Raw genomic sequence first — 17,142 nt, 5'->3', positions numbered from 1 at the left:
CCGTATTCTCATATATTTAAGCATACTCAACCTTTATAGCACAAACCTCAGACAGCTTGCATGTCTTTTCCTGAATATAAGCAGATAAATGCAGAAACGAAACAATTCACATAGAACAGAAACTTTGGAAACAAATAAACAAGAATTTGCTGTATATATTCATGTCCGTCCTCCAAGTAGCACTCAGTCAAGCAAACATTGGTCAATATAGCTTTTATTTCAGCAAATTATACATACACTGTAAAAAAATGCATCTGTATCATAACCTTGAAACATATCAGAGCTGTGATGATAATGTGTGATTGGTTGAGAGTGGCTACAGTGTCTGAGGTCATTAAAATGATTTGCATGTCATCACACTCATGAAACAGCACACTTTAAGACTGAAACATTTTCCTAAAGTGGATTGAAATTCCAAGTTAAAAGGAATGAAGGGAGCAAAAAACCAAACTATTGGACAGTTAGATGGCACTTTTCAGGTCTTAACATGGAATTTCAACAGATGATGCCCGAAGGCAGATTAATAATTGAAAATGAACATAGGAGCTAATCTAATCCCAGGTCTGCATAAACAGTCACAGGACTTGTCAAGAATACACACATCTGGGATCAGTTTCAGTTCTCAACCCTGACGGATATACACTATAAGTAGTTAGAACAAATCAGGTACAAATCAAGCTTTTAAAACAAAGTAAAAGCAAAACACTGTAAGATAATCATCTGTCTTTCATATAAAGCTCTCTAAACCAAAGCTTCCTATGGCCAGTGTACTAATATATAAAACATTTTCAAATCCAGCAGAATCTAAGTGTTCTTTATGCCTTAACTGCTAACTTCATCTGTGCTTCTTTACATTCTAGCGATCCTATGGAACAAATCAAAAGATCTGAAATATGACCTATGTTACATCATCGCGAGAGAGACCCAAAACACAAGCCATATCAAAACCCAAATAGTATCAGGGCTGGACAGTGAAGCCCAGCGAGCTTCTGCCAGTCCATTAAGCATGCTTCTTACACTATCCCCACCATCTGTCCTTATCGGTGAAAGGCACACCTCACCCTTTATCCCCTGCCAGACATTTCTAACAGGTTTTCGTGGCTCTGTGGTTTTATTACCTTGCAAGAGAGTTATTCTGTTAAACAGTGTGCTCAACTAACGTAAAATGTAAAACATCAACTCCACTTCTGAGCTGTGGTGAGGTTTCGTTTTAGCTCACTGACGTATTAAAGGACAGTAAACTTTGTTATTTCTTTTTTTTATCCCACAGACTTGTGTCTCAAGCAGTTTATAACTAAGTGCAGTTTCATCTGTACACGCTTGAGGGACCATTTTCCCCTCAAGCTCCATTATGTTTTGAGTTCCACAAAGGTTTAGCCTCTGGTTCTACAGACTGAAACAACATCACGCAGTATTAGACATGCTACGACAAATCTGTTTCATCATCTGTATTCATCCAACAATGGATTAGAAAAATAGATAACAATAACATTTCCCCCCCTACCACCACCGGCCAAGCAGTAATTTGTCTTTTCTTTGTTGCTGAGTCTTTGAGATGATTTGACTTGATTTGTGTCTCTGTGAAAACAGATAGCATGTCGGTTCTGATTGTTATCCAACTCACGCTGTGTTTTTTGTTTTTTTGCCTTAATTCTCCTAATGAAGCATGTCTAACTGTTATCTTGTTTTTCCACACAGTTACAGTCACGATTACAAATCAAGATCAAAAGAAACCTAAAGAGTGCAATATTCTCTTATCTACATCATCAACATCCCACCTATACACAGGAACATTTGATAAGGAGTAAAAGGGGAGGTGGGGTTGGGAGGAAGAGGATGATGGAACGAAGAAGGGGAAATCTCTTTAACATTGCGCCTCAGGCATCAACAGACTTAGGCATCAGAGTGCTGCACAAGGACAGGAACACTATAAGACATGGACTGTCCAAAGAAGGGAGAGGTCTTTGCACATGTGACCAAATCCAGAACATTGGATTGGTTGTGGATTAGTCCTGGTCATATTCTCTGGTTGGCTGACACACAAGTGTCATTAACCAATCATATTTTATACTGAGAGAGGACGAGAAATCATAAACGCTTGCCAGGAAATGTTTTTTTTTTTTTTTTTAACTTATGAACAAACAATACACAGAGAGTAGTCCATAGGCTGTTAGTACGATTAAGTATCTGCCTGGGGAGTCACCTAGAAACGTGCAGTTTGACCAAACAAACAGTTTTCACTTTTTTTTCTTTTCTTTAAAAAAAAATTACGACAGATACTCGTCGTTGTCGTCGTCATCATCCTCATCTTCGTCGTCATCATCGTCCATCCCAGCCTGGTCGTTGAGATCAAAGGAATCTTCATCATCATCGGTGAACAGCGAGTCTCCGCTGCCAAGGTCTCCAGAGGACTCCAGAATCACGCCTGAAAATGTATCAAATCTTACAATTAAAGGAGTTGTTTTTTTGGGAAATAAGTAGTAGATAGTTATCACAGAAGATTGATCTGCACAGTCTATATAAGCTTAACATAAAGCAACCTAGCCTGGCAATGTCATGGACAAGGACAATGCTGCAGGAAGTTACCCACCCAAGAAGTGCATGAACCCAGTTAAAGCAGAACTTGTGATTTTTACAACATTTTCTGTCAGTCAAGAAATTTGTCAGTTAGAGGTGTTGGTCGGTGGATTTTGTTCCCTTTACAAAAAAAACATGCTTCCTGTTTCCAGTCATTTTGCCAAGATAAACTAACTTGCTGCTGGCGGCAGCTGCAAATTGAATGGACAGATATGAGAGTGGTAATCTTGTCATCTAACTCTTGGCAAGCAAGCGAATATGAACCTGTCAATCAGTTTTATGTTACAAATACATTGTGGTTACTGACAGATTTCATGCAATACAAAAAAGGGAAATCAAGTGTTTACACACATCTATTAATTATTCCCTCCATAATGTCTCAACTGCAAATAACACTGGATCTCTTTGTTTTCTTACACTGAAACATGACCAACTATTTGCCTACCGCAGTTTGCAGGGCCATGAGTGCGAGAGCTGGCCACCTCGTTGCCATAGCGATCTGCACACCAGCACTGGCCGCTGCTGCTGTGACACTGGTGGGACCTGTAGTAACCTTCCTCATCACAGGACGGCAGGTATTGACCTACCAGCCAAAACACACAGACACACACAATGAATTTGGGTAACACACTGTTTGTGAGTGTGAGTGTGTGAGTGTGAGTGTGTGCGTGTGTGCTTGTGTGTGTGTGTGTGTGCTTGTGTGTGTGTCTCACCAAGCAGTTTCTTCCCCGCTTGCTTCTTGTTGATACTGGACAGCTCTGCTTTACAAGGGGAATCTGAAAGGCAGAGACACAGAAGGCTGGTAACAAACTGCAGAAGTCTGCTTTTCTCAGGGTGCATCTGTTTGAGTGAACTTTGCTTCCTTTGTGTACTTTTTGCTTTCGTCGTGATTTTTTTTATCCTTGTCTTTGCTTTTACAAGTGCAGCTCCGTTGACTCGACCATACAGTTTCGTTATCACCAAAAACTAAAACTATATTCGTCCTTGGTCTAATCCAATAGTATTCTAATGCAGTGTTTTGTCCTATATTGGGTTCAATACATTATTGGATAATAATGTATTTTGTACATCAAAGAAGACTATGCCAATCTGTTAGTTAAGACATTTGAGAAAACTTCCGGTTCATAACAACTTGGATCTAGATTTTAGAGGTTTGAGCATCATGTCTATGAGTTACCAGAACAATGTGCAATGAACCAAAGTCACTGCTGAGCTTGGGAAGGAACAACAAAGTATGAAGGGTAATGGAACAGGTTGAAAACAAGGCACCAGTTAAAAACTGAAACCACTATGCTGAGAGATCAAAGTGAAAGTGCATGTTGATACCACTCCCTTATTGCTGTGTATGAGCACAGCTACACTAAGAAGAAGTAAGAACACTATACAAATAAGACCTAATTGTTGTATGAAATCAGAGCTTCACTTCTAATGTCTTATATCATAAGATGCAGAGAGAGAGGAATAACATATCCAGGTGTGAATGCATTTCAGGTGTTGCATGTCAGTGCATGAAGATACCGTACCTGTGTACCTCTGGAAGCACGTGCACCACTCAGAGCTGGTTATAACTTTGTCTGCATGTGTATCGCATGATTTGAAGAATGCGTTAGAGCACGGCTCGTTCCTGTCCAGATAGAGGCTCTTGATCTCTGATTGGTCCAGCTGGACATCAAAGTTTGTGTCCAGTCGGGAGAACATCCAGCCCAGAGGGTCCTTACAAATAGGTGACACCCCAACCTCGAACTCTGCGAGGAAAAAGGTAAAAAATGAGAGAGATGCAGCCAGGTATCCAGTGTACAAATGAATTATGCATTGTTGCGTATGTTATTGTTTCTCTGCTTTGTTTATGCCACATCACTCACTGTCTTTCTCTGGCTTCTGGATCTTGACTCTCTTGTTGTTGCCATTCTCATGCAGCACCCTGAACCAGTCTCTCAGCCGATTCACCACCTCCTTCAGGTCCGACTCACTGCAAACTAAGGAACAACAACACTAATGATTAATGGTGATAAAGTGACGCTTTATTGTCCCCCTAGTCCCTTCTGGAAGTGAGAAGGCAGGGTCAGCTACAGCACAGCTTGTTGGGATTCAGTGTCACTTCATCAGGGCAGACGGTTAAGCTTGTCAAGAAAGGGTTATAAAAGGGCTTGGAAGACTTTTTAATTGAAGATAATTTACTGTTTCTCCTGCAAAGTATCCTAGCTTACAGTGTGCAGTCATGTGTGCAGAACTGTGTACCTTTCTTCTCTGCAGAGCTCTGCTCGGGCTGGGAGGGGCAAGGACACATGCCAGAACACTTCACAGCAATCTTCTTTCCTGTGATGCATGCCTGGTAGTCTAACTTACACTGAGCGGGAGCGACAGAGACAGATGGGACAAGACAGAAGAGGAAGTGAGATCAGGATGTGTGTCTCATCAAGAGTAAATGAAGAAAAAAAAGTCCTCATATGTCTCTTTCGGGAGAGAGATTGTGTGTGCGGTTACCTTGGTGGAGTAGGAGTGGCCGTCAGTTCCACAAACAGGAGAGGGGTGGACCACAGGGCAGGGTTTGCACTTTGACCCTGGACTCTGGTACAAACTGGCATCTTTAAAACTAGAGAGGAGATACAAAATACTTATCTTACACATATAAGCACGCAAAATCTGACCGTATGTATATGAACATAGAATTCAAACGATGTATCATTGTGCAGTTCATATTTCCCGCTTTATCCAAAACTAATATTGTCTAAGCATTTCACATCCATGGTGTATGTTGTTTTTCTTACATCAATTTCAGAAAGGAGACATGGATTTGGATTTAGATGTGATTATTTTCTCATTTGCTGACACTGTGCAGCGGTAATTGTGTTCCTGCTAAGAATGGGAAATGAGGTCAGTATGGCGTTACTGTCCTCTGTCCAGTCTGTAGTGTCCCAGACAGACAGACACACACACACACACACACACACACACACACACACACACACACACACACACACACACACACACACACACACACACACACGTACAAAGCCCATTCATATCACTTGGCAGAACTTTGTGTTCGTTGTAAGGCAGTGCCATTGCTGGGGTAATTGGACTAAACAGTAATGTCGCACAACAGTCACAAGAGAGCCGGGCAACCAGTGGACAAGCTGGAAAAATAGAAAGCCAGCCACTCTTCTGGTGTTGTTGCTTATCATGCTGCATAAATAAGTGAGCAGAGAAGTAGTACAGAGATTTGAATTGCTCTTAATCCCCTGTCATTTGTGTTTCATCTATGGCACATCTGAATGCAAATTTAAAGGACAGCTCTGAGACTTAGGCCTGTTTAAAAGAGCAAGTGTGTGTGTGTGTGTGTGTGTGAGAGTGTGTGTTGTGAGAGTGTGTGTGTTCTTACCTAACTCTCCTCTGGCTGACACAAGTGGCAGTCTTGTAATCCTCAGCCACACACACCTTGTGGCGACTGCACTTGATCTTAAGACAGGGGTCTTTGTCTGGATCAAGGCCTAGGAAACACAAAACAGAGATATGGAACTCTTTTCAGTGTGAGATGTGTCTGCAACCCAAACACAGCCTCTCTATTGAAAGTGAGACTAAAGACTAAGCTCATGAACAGAGTTACATTTTCCTTTTGTTGTCTAAAATCTTAGATCAATGATTCCTAGTCAATGATTCCTAATTTGTATTTGTACAGAGCCAAGCTGTGAGGATAAATGTGTGTGTGTGTGTGTGTGTGTGTGTGTGTGTGTGTGTGTGTGTGTGTGTGTGTGAGATATCATTCTAGCCTCTTCACTTACTGGCAATGTCTCTCACGCTGAACTGAAAGCCATAATACCATTAAGTATCCTTACGACTAAAAACAGATGGAACTGGTAATAGGCTACTTCTGACCTCACAACAGCCTGCACCTAGCGCTAGCGTCAGTCTTAGTGTGCTCTTGCTGAGATCCTAAAACTGATCTGGTATCAGATCTCACAGCTGAGTGCCATATCTGGCTTTGAGAGCTGATTTTAGATCTGAGTCTGTGGCTGAGGGTGCGATCTTTGCTGGTAAAGAGTAAGACAGGCTTGCTGTTTCTGACTGCTTGTCAGCCTTCAGCGTAACAACTATGGCGCAAGATCTAAGGCCCACTGCTGATCTCAGAACAGTTTGAGAATGACCTCTGCTCTAAAGAACCTTACTGTAATCCCTGGGAAGCTTTAGCAGATTATCCTGCCTCCATCCTCCAACGCAGCATCTAATGCTTTTGTTTCCTTGACATGTCTGTATGTGTGTGTGTGTGTGTCTGTATGTTTAGGGATACAGTGATAAGTGAGAGTGAAAATGTTCATGTAATGCCTGGGTGTATGAGTTTATGGCCATCATTAACTCAATGAGAAATGAGATAATCATATACAAATACATAAATGTACAGGATAGTTTAGAAATAACACACACATATAACAATACCAATAGGTAAATTAGTGTGAATGTAAAGGTCTAATAAATGTTTTCACAAAAAAGTACATGAGATATTCACCGTCCTTTCCTTACTGCTACTAATTCTTATTACACACACAGTAACAGTAATTAGTCGCAGCATATTTCCAGCAAGAAAATGTTTTTTACGGTCTAAATGAACAGGAACAGATGCAATTCAACTCAGAAACATGAAGGTTTAGGATCAATCTAACGCGTAATCTGAAATGTAGCACGGTGTGGTGAAGATAGTTACCTTTACCAAGGTTATGTTGTTGCTCTCAATTTGTTTGTTTGGCGTGGCCAATGACATTTTTGATAACAACTCAATAATAACTTTCACCATAGCGTTATTTTTCATTTAGTCTTCATGTTACATAATTGGGTGACCTTGAATAAATGTCATTCATTAGAGTTTTGATATGCCATATTGTTTTCCTATAATTGGCTGCCAAATCATGCCAGCATGACCTATGACCTTGATGTAAACTGCCATGCCTCTTAAGTAGTTGTGCAATTGCAACGAAATGATGCCATGCACATACTGACTTTGAGCAATCCTGCAGCATTTGCTGGCAGTTTGCCAATGAGTGTCGTTACAGTAACATAAAAAATGTAACCCAATTTAAAGATTTTTTTTTGCTGTGGATAAGGTATCAGTTGTTTATGTCCTTTTTAGTATTTTTTTTGTTTGAACACAAGCCAACAGCACAACCACTCACTGCTCTCACACCCACCTTGGTCGAAGGGCTTGGATGGAGTCCATGTTCCAGGCTCCTGAAAAAGGGTAAAACAAAATAATAAAAATACTGTTCAAGTGACATCTAGAATGAATTATTCATGACAAATACAAGACTATTAAGCAGTCATACAAACCTCCACTTCCTTTAGGAGAAAGCATTACAGAGAGAGAGAGAATAAGGAATTCATTTTGATTAGGTTTGTTTTATTGAGTGAAACATTTGCATAATGAATTAAACTGATGAAAATCTAGGAAACACACACCAACACACCATGATGTACACACATGGAGCATGCATTTATTTAGTTGAGAAAATATTGATGTTATGGCGACAGCTCTAAAAAAGAGCCCAAGAGTGTTTGTGTGTGCTGCTTATAATGACCTTAACATCGCCTCATGAAATTGTGTTTATATACCATATGTGGCACTACTATAGAGAGAGGATGTCACACCAAATAGGCTGCACATTTTAAAGATCTGAAAGGAATATAAACATCTTTTTGTTTAGGTCGGTTTTGGTTTAGGTCATGAAAATGAAATTTTAAGTGGATTGCAATTGACGGACTATGACAGGCTTTTAATTCAAAATTAAGGTTAGGTATGAGGTTTTCAGTGAAGTAAAATGGGGGCCATCGTAATTATAATAACCCAACAAAAATGTTTGCAGAGCAGAATATTTATTTTTATAATAAGCATGTGATCAACATATACAAAATTCCTGTTAAAATGTAAAGTGTTGTAATGTTCAATGAATCCATTGACTCTAAGCTTTGCTAAAATGCCATTACAGATTGGAGCGTACATATAAAGTCCAATAAGAAGGACATTTAATTAAACACTGAATTGCACTTAAAAAATACAGACTCTTCCTGGGAAAATGTGATAGTTAAAAAGTTAAAGGGAATACTTATAAAGAACATATATATGCATATAAAGAAACTACCGCAAAAAAAACCTAATAATAATTCCAACATACAAAGTGTTTTACTCTTGGTTTGAAAATGACCTTTTTTTTCAAAACCTTCCTCGATATAATCAAATGGCTCCAACTGTTTCCCGTGGATGTGTTTCAGCAGTCTGAAGAAGGATTGCGTGGCGGTGAGTGATTTGCCTGCTTTTAATAGAAGGACAAGTAGGAGACACACCCAGGGGTGCTGGCTCGTGATGCAAATGTAAAGGAGCTTAAGAAATAGTGAGCTGTGTGCCGTTTTACTCAGTCCAAGTTCAGAGATCTCATTACTCTCAGCTCCTTCTCTGGGGCATTCTTTCAAACCCAACACTGCACTTCTCTCTCTCATCTGTCACAATGATTACCTGTTCTGCACACTTGTGTGTGTGTCTGTGTGTATTTGTGTGTGTGTGACTCATGCCAAAACAAATAGCAACAGAGGGAAATAGGGGAAAAAATCCCTCAGGGTGGCCGAGCGTAATAACAGCTTAGAACATTTGCACATTTCAATGTTGTGCAAATCTTCACCAATAGAATGTGCCAAATACAATTAAAGAGTGGAATTCCGACTTGTGACCTAAACAGCAGTGAGTGAGGGTTCTTTCCCAAAGCTCTTACTTCTTCTGCCTTCCATTTTCCTTTGGTGCACATTTCTATGGACACAATTAGCTCTCATGTAGAGCAGATTCATTGTACCATTGTTATGTTCTACATGTAGCATTTACCAAGGAGATGATAAAGACAGCAGAGAGTGGGCCATGACACAGGGAGGCCATAGAAGCATTCATAAAGCGGTTATGACTTTTGATGCATTAAGAAACTAAAGAATAATTAAGCCAAGTGCTGTAGAAAAGGGCCCTTGTTTCCCTTTTGTAAATCTAAATCTAAATGAATTTAATAGACACTATTGCAAGGTACATTTTCAGTGACAGCTGCAGTTGTGGTACAGAGACAAGTTCAAGGTTTCAGTATTTGCAGGGCAATACGTGATTGAGGGAGTTTGTGTAGGTTAAAGGATGATTGTCTGTGAGGAGTTCCTGAGTTGCTAGATATGTGTTATAAAGGTGCAGTACGACAGCTGGCTTTGTGGTTCTGTACTACTTCTGTGTCTTTGGTATAAATGTTTTATTTTAGTCTTTAAAGTGTTCCCTGGGTTTTCTGCCTTGACAAGTTAGCAGTAATGTATGAAAGGTTCAATGCTTGTTGAAATGTGGTGGAATAGATTATCTTCCTGCAGTACAACATTGCAGTTAGGGTTCGGTTTAGGTTTTTTTAACAGGCTGAACATTTTGTTTCAGGAAGCTTAAATACGTTCATACCTTAGACTTTGTGAGATGCTGTTTCAGTGATGTTTCCTGCATTGCCCCCCCATTGCAGAAACTACGAAATGTTTTTCTTCTGCAACTATTAACTGTTGTTAAACCCAAAGCAACGATTGAGATTTTCTCTTCGGATGTCAGTGCAGTTGAATTGTGTATGTGTCTGCGTGTGGAGTGCATGTATGACGCCAACTCTTATACTTTGACCATGACCTTAGTTATTTTTCAAAAGTCGGGAAGTCTCCCTCAGTATCACTTCCCTGTGCTGCAGGTGAACAGGGTCAACTCTTGCTTTTCTCAGCTCTTTTTCCTCCCGCTTGATTCATTGGTCCCTTTATGAGCCTCTGCATCTTCGCCACAGACTCTTCATTACTCATTCACTTTTCCCTCTTCCACTTCTAAAAAGGTCCATGTTATGTCAAGATAAAGTTCAATAGTGGCCACTTGCTCTGTCTGTTTCTTATATTTAGAATTATGCACAGTAGCCTACACACTGAAAGGTTAACAGACGTAAAGGCAAATAGAGAGGTACTTTTGTTTCTGTTCCCCTCTAGCACTGCAGACCATTGAGACTGAATAATGAGAACATTGCATTATGGGGGCCAAGCCCTCTAGACCAGTCAAGACAACAAAAGTGCTTGCGGTCTGATTCCTTAATGGAATCAACAGAAGCATGCAAGAACACACACGCGGAAATACACAAAAACACACACACACGTTTGCATGTCCACACGCACGCATAAAGGAATACATTTATCACCACAACACTGACTGAAGTGCCATAATCTGTCAGCACTGCAAAACATCAAATAACTGGAAGAATGCCATTTACTGTGCAGGCAACCAACCACCCACTTTCCAAAAAACACAGAAAACTCAAAATTCAACAATAGAACTAATGGCCTCCTGAGTGTACGCTAAAAATAGCAACTTTTCAATTTATCGCTCCATCTCTTTCCACCTCTTTTCCTCTCTCTCCCTTGCAGTTATAGCAGTCTCTCTCTCGTCCTGTGTGCACACACACAGACACACATACACACACACACACATACACGCACGCACGCACACACACACACACACACACACACACACACACACACACACACACACACACACACACACACACACAGACACACACAGACAACAATAGTGTTTACTCTGTTGGCTAACATCCTAATTAGCTTGTGTGCATTCTGATACTATTATAGAAACAAGTCTATCGATAACAATATGTTTCTTCTGACAACCACTTTTCTCACTTTTTCCCTTACTTTAGGTTTTCACACATCATTGCTACTAATTGTGTCCTAATGACTTCCTTACCTCCCTTGTCTCGTTGCTGCCTAACATCTAACAGGAGGAATATGTGCATGTTTTCACTGTACTGGCTCTGCTAGTCTTGCTCAAGCTTGTCGCATGCACGCACAAACACACACACAAATACACACTGAGGTGCTTTGAAGTGGAAAAGGCCTGAAGCTCTGTACCTTCCCTACATCATTCACCCAAACAACACAGGACAGACACACACAGTAAAAACACACAAAGAGAGAGAGAGAGAGAGAAAGGAGGAGAAGTGAGGCGAAGAGGAAAAGGTGTATTCTGCTCTAATGAGCCTGGTCAAAACTATTTACTCCGACACTGCACAATTAAGCATCATGCTCTTCATCACACACCCTTCATTTTGTATTTCCTCACATTGTTCAACATTTTTTTTACTCTGTAAGGCAAGGCCCAGAAAGGGGAACAGAGTGTCTAAAGAACTCGTGATGGCACCAGTGAAGCAAAGAGAGCCCCGAGCCTCTCCAGACATCTTACCGGATGAACAGTAAGTCAGTGGCCGAGACTCTATCTAGTGCAGGAGACCCACTTATGGCTCTTGCTGAGAGATGAAAGCAAAAGTGTGAAGTGCATGCCTCACATGTAAAATGTAAATCACAGTCAAGCAAAGTTTGGCATAGAGTACCAGTATGTGAGATTTGCATTTCTGAGAGAAAAACAAAGTGTGTGACAACTGTGCATATGTTATCGTAGGAATAAGAGGGCACCAACAGCTAAAGAGTTTAATTCCAAACTAAAACCCCCAAACTACCGTCATGATAATTAATCACATTATAGATTAGTCTTGAGGTCAGTCAGCAACCAGATTTGGTTAACTAGCTCTTTTTAAAGTTATTTTGAGTTATATTTAGCTGGCCTACTAGTGATATAATAAATTGTGTTACACCATTAAAATGTAAGGAATACCTTAGCTAGAGGAGACTGTCGCAACAAAAATAAGCTGCTGGGAAACATTTGTAGCTCTGTCCAATCAAAAGCAATGTAAACAGTTTCTGTAACTTCACAAGTTGTGATATAACTTCCAAAAAGAGTGTGACAGGTCTGACCTTTTTTTTTTTAGGACAATACCAGATGTTAGCGGGGCACTTGTTCCTGTGACAAAAATACCCAATGGGAATTGGAATTATTGCAGAAGATAAGCTCTTAGACAAACATACATTATGATACTTGCACTTTCTGTTCAGCAAGATAATCTTCACAGATGAATACCACTTTTATGATTTTGATTTATGAAGTGTAAATGCAATCGTCAGAATTAAAAAGCCGTTGTTCAGTTAAAGAACTACACCACAGTCACAGGCTGTAAAGGCTGAGTAGTCGGCGTGATATCGTTTTGACGTTTCATTAGCCTCTTGTTAGCAGCCGCCTTTTTAAGACACTTATATATTTCAAAATACCCAAGAGGGATGTCTACTGACACATTTTATTTCAGAACTTTAAAATCTCTTAAGCTTGTGTTAACCACAAACCCTATTTCAGGCATATGACCAAAAACCCATTGACTTCGAGATGAGGGAACCAAAAGTGCAAATATGCTGACTCATTTTCGTGTTCCGGGGCTCACTCCTGCATCACTCTATGTCGGGATGACTTTGTTTATGCATACATGAATAAATATGTTTCAGGGTTAGTTGGATTTATACAATTCAAAGTGAGAAGGAAATATTTGATTAAGCTAACCTAACTGAAGTGATTTTGGTGATTGGCATGAACCTAGCATGGATAAATATTTAATTAAAATTAATTTATATGTAGAAACTAGATTCTGTGGTGCAACCTGTGTTGGAAACTGTGACGTTGAGCCCCTGCCACCAGCTCCAGTTATTACAAAGTTAATGTTTAGAGTTTAATCAAGCATGTTAATCAATCCACTCCCTGAAAATATATTTTTATATAGGCTATTAATCTCTGAAGTACAGTTAACATGATCTTTATGTTCACTATATGTACCATCTAGACTAGAGCAAAAGAAAATATAATTACAATAGATATCTGTACAGGGTTTATGACCTGCATATACCACTGAAAACATATTGGTGATCTAATTGGTAACAAACAAACAAAGATAAAGGTAAATAAGCTTAGCTTAGCCAAGACTAACTGTCACTGCCTCTTAGTTATTTAGTTGAAAACTATACTTTTGTACCAGTATTGATGAAGTTCTGTGTGAAAGAATGCAAAATCACACAGTGACGCACATACAATCTGGGACATATCACGAAACAGGAAATAACAGGCTTGCACTATACACAGAGCACATACAGCTTTTGTGCACCACCTCTGTCTCTAATACCTGAAACCTCAAGGTTAGAACACAGTTGTGAATGCACAGAGAGCCTTCAGTCCACCGCCATACACTTCACTCTTTCATCGTTCCTTTCCACTCTTATTATCCCGTCCCTCCCTCTCAGTCTTTTTATTTCTGTTCGGAATAGGTAAGGTTCATTTTCCTTGTAGTGCCATTGGGGGTATATATAGACCTTTGTTTGAATTAACACAATCACCAAGCTCTGTCTCTCAGAATTCTAATCATCTTCCATAGCCAGCACATGGCCAATCACATTTTCTCTCTAGCATTCGGTCCCAACACCGTATTTACATAATCCAAATCCTGCTCAATAGTTGGACCTGGTGAGTCACATGTGTCCACCTTAGCCGCTGGGTTCACACACTTACAGTAAGTGTGGTAGGGAGGCCAAATGAAAGATGGAAAAAACCTGGAACAAAGTGCACATAGAACATGTCTAAAAGAGACAGCACCTGCCCTCAATCTTTGGAAATTAAAGAGAACGTTGCTCCTGCTTGTTTCTATCCACCTGACAAGGAATATAAAGGGCTCTAATTCAGAAAAACATAATGCATGCATGTGTGCAGCATGGTGAAGCTAGTGTGCATGACAAGTGTATTTTCTCTGGTGCATTATGTAAACCCTCTTGTTTTTGCATAGCTCCTGAGCAAAATAATGTTTCTCATAACGTATGTGTGCATAGTATGTGCACAAATGTTTCATTGTGTGCGTGTGTGTGTGTGTGTGTGTGTGTGTGTGTGTGTGCGTGTGTGTTTGTGCTTGAGTGAGTGAGTGAGTGAGCGAGTGACTAAGTGCAAGAGCAAGCATGTACAAATCACTGCTGTTGTGTGGACTCATTTACTGTAATCTGTGGTTAGAGGCAAGATATCCTTCTAATAAAGACAATCCACTTGAAACCTGCAGTGCGATGCATTGTAATAAGGAATGACTTGAACATTCCTTTTACATTACATTCTATTCATTTTAGTTCTGTAATTTGTGACATTACTTCATATGAATGTAGAGATTCCCACAGTCGTTTATCTGTAATCTACAGCTAATAACATAATTTAACATGAAGCCTAAATGTGTGTTTCATCACTCAAAAAAAAAAGCATTTGTCTTCACATACGTAAGGTGATGTCTAATAAATATAAGTATTCCATGTGACAGCGGAAAGAATAAATATAGTAATTATTTGCAGCAAGCTGGCCAAAGATATTTATCAGACCAGTGAAGATCTGGGGTTTCACTCTGAAATATTGTAATGAGTTGAAGGACAGGCATCGATAGGTTATTAATCTTTTCATAATTAATATTTTTAAACTGCACTTGTTTGACTACTTTATGTAACACATATGACATGAACAAACCAGAGCCACAATACACAATGTACAATAAACTAATTCTAGCCTGTAATAAATTGCCATTTTATTTCACTTTCCTGCGTCATGGAACAATAAATGCAATCACACAATATTATTTAAAAAAAACCCAAAAGGTCCACATTAGAATAAGTGAAATAAGCATCTGCCTGATTTGGCAAAAGCAAATGCTCGATCCAGTTATAAACAACAGCCACTGTGTATTTGAAATAAGCTCTAATAAATACATAGGTGTATTAACAAACAAGGTAATGTTATGGAGTAAGGCAAGGTGCCATCCGGCAGCAAACGCTGTTGTTTGGGATCCTTGGAAGGGGCCGAGTCTGGTGAGTTGCCACTACCTTGAGGCAGGTGTCTATTACTGGAAACAAAAAACACATCCAGGCCTCGCTGCTGCGGACTCCCCCCCTCCCTAACCCTGCCCGTAATTAGGCCCCTTTCTGGGACTCAGTAACTCCCCTTGGACAGCTAGGCTGTGCACATTTGTGCTTCGCAGAGGCCTTGGCTATTTTTGCTAAACGGGGACACACGCTCACAGGAGAGAACCATCCCAGTACGGCCAGTGTATTCACTGTCTCAGTGGCGGACGTGGGCTCGGACACAACGAGAAAACGAGGAGCGCATGATCACAAACCAATGAGCTAAAATGAGAAACGGGTGGTGTGTGGGGGGGTGTAAACGAGATGATGAGAAGAAACGGCGTGAATAATATAAGCCCAGAAATATGACTTACATCTCTGAATTTATCCCATCTCCCAGCGAGCCACTTATCATCCAAAAAATTGCCGCTGTCGGAGCGAGCGGAGACGTGTCCGAGGGCGACAGCACACAGACACAGCACGGCGACGCTCAGCATCTGCGGACACACAACAACAGCACGAAGAGAAGGACATCAGAACAGGCTGGAGGACACCGCAATCGCGTTGAAAACAGAGGCTGCTCAATCTGCATCACCTCCACGGTGAATGATGATCGTCAACACTGGATATAATGACGCGGAGGTGCGTGTTCTCCTACCTTGTCGCATCAGCTGCTATCCAGACTGTATGTGCTCGCTGCCGTTTTCTGTCACTAGTAATAACAGCTCTCTCTCTCTCTCTCTCTCTCTCTCTCTCTCTCTCTCTCTCTCTCTCTCTCTCTCTCTCTCTCTCTCTCTCTCTCTCCGCACCGGCTGTCTGTGCGCAGCAGAAAACGGGAACGCGCAGGGCACCGTGTGCGCGGGCCCGGCGCTCTGTCCCTCTTTTCTTTTTTCTTCTTCTCTGCCTCTCCTCAGTGCGGATGAAACAGTCATGATGGCTCACTGTGGGCTGCTATCAGGCCGCCGCGAAAGTGTCTTCCAGTGATGACCTCTTATGAAAAACACCTTGTGCAATGCTGTGATAAAGTAGTTGGTTCATATCAGGGCAAAACATGGGCAATGATTTACTGATAGCATTTAAAACAACAACAAACAAAAACAGCCATAATGTAAGACCAGTAACTATAATGTTAATAATACGAATACAAAGATAGGAGTTTCCTTTCCCAAAAACTACTTAATGTACTGTATACCCGATCTGTTTGTGTCCTTTACTTGGCCCATGTTTCTGCTTTGTTACAGCCATCACATGGGAGGCGCTCAGGCTTGTTCATACAGTAGTGACTCGTGAGTTCCACTCACATTCCTGGCAGAGGTTTTCTCAGGACTGTAAATTGATGCTAGATAACACTGTCTCCATAATAAATGCACGTAAATGGTCCACTCCGGGTGATTCATGGAGGCGAGTGGACCCGCCCTCTGTCAGTGCAGTGTAGTCCTTTCTAGGACATTGCAAAGCCCCAAAACATTCTCCCTCAGAGTTGGTATGTTGGTATGTATATGTTTCAGGCTAACACCGAACACATTCTACAACAGGATATCACAACGACAGCCGCAGTTTTGCCACAACGGCAAACAGACAAACAGATGGGTGATGAATTGAAGGAAAAAAACAACTTAGTGAGGTGTTAAGCCACCAGAACACCTTCAATATGGCTTCTACAAGTGTCTGAACTCTACAGGAAGATACTCTCTTATCTGTTGTTAGATCTTTGTCTAACATGTCATGTCAATATTTTCC

The 17,142-nt window shown here is 40.6% G+C and overlaps 1 protein-coding gene across 1 annotated transcript; it reads right to left on the bottom strand.

Moving 5' to 3' along the window:
* Positions 1–203: 203 nt before the first annotated feature.
* On the bottom strand, positions 204–16,311 carry spock3 (SPARC (osteonectin), cwcv and kazal like domains proteoglycan 3). Its single transcript, XM_079220162.1, has 11 exons — positions 16,061–16,311; positions 15,777–15,899; positions 7,758–7,797; positions 5,960–6,068; positions 5,062–5,170; positions 4,816–4,924; positions 4,440–4,553; positions 4,101–4,322; positions 3,291–3,353; positions 3,023–3,160; positions 204–2,425 (listed from the first exon to the last, which is right to left on the bottom strand). Exons 2-11 carry the CDS (start codon positions 15,897–15,899, stop codon positions 2,268–2,270), a joined length of 1,185 nt encoding a protein of 394 aa, XP_079076288.1. The 5' UTR covers positions 16,061–16,311; the 3' UTR covers positions 204–2,267.
* Positions 16,312–17,142: the final 831 nt, after the last annotated feature.

This window comes from Taurulus bubalis (assembly GCF_910589615.1).
Source record: "Taurulus bubalis genome assembly, chromosome: 6".
Taxonomy (NCBI): Eukaryota; Metazoa; Chordata; class Actinopteri; order Perciformes; family Cottidae; genus Taurulus; species Taurulus bubalis.
Note: the sequence above shows the minus strand (reverse complement) of the source record. Positions and strands in the feature narration are given on the sequence as shown.

Excerpts from the sequence above, each read along its gene's own strand:
- spock3 (XM_079220162.1), bottom strand. The coding sequence starts at position 15,899 with ATGCTGAGCGTCGCCGTGCTGTGTCTGTGTGCTGTCGCCCTCGGACAC. Across the intron at positions 6,069-7,757 it reads ATCCAAGCCCTTCGACCAAG|GCCTTGATCCAGACAAAGAC; the intron begins GTGGGTGTGAGA and ends TGTGTTTCCTAG. Across the intron at positions 3,354-4,100 it reads GTGCTTCCAGAGGTACACAG|ATTCCCCTTGTAAAGCAGAG; the intron begins GTACGGTATCTT and ends TCTGCCTTTCAG.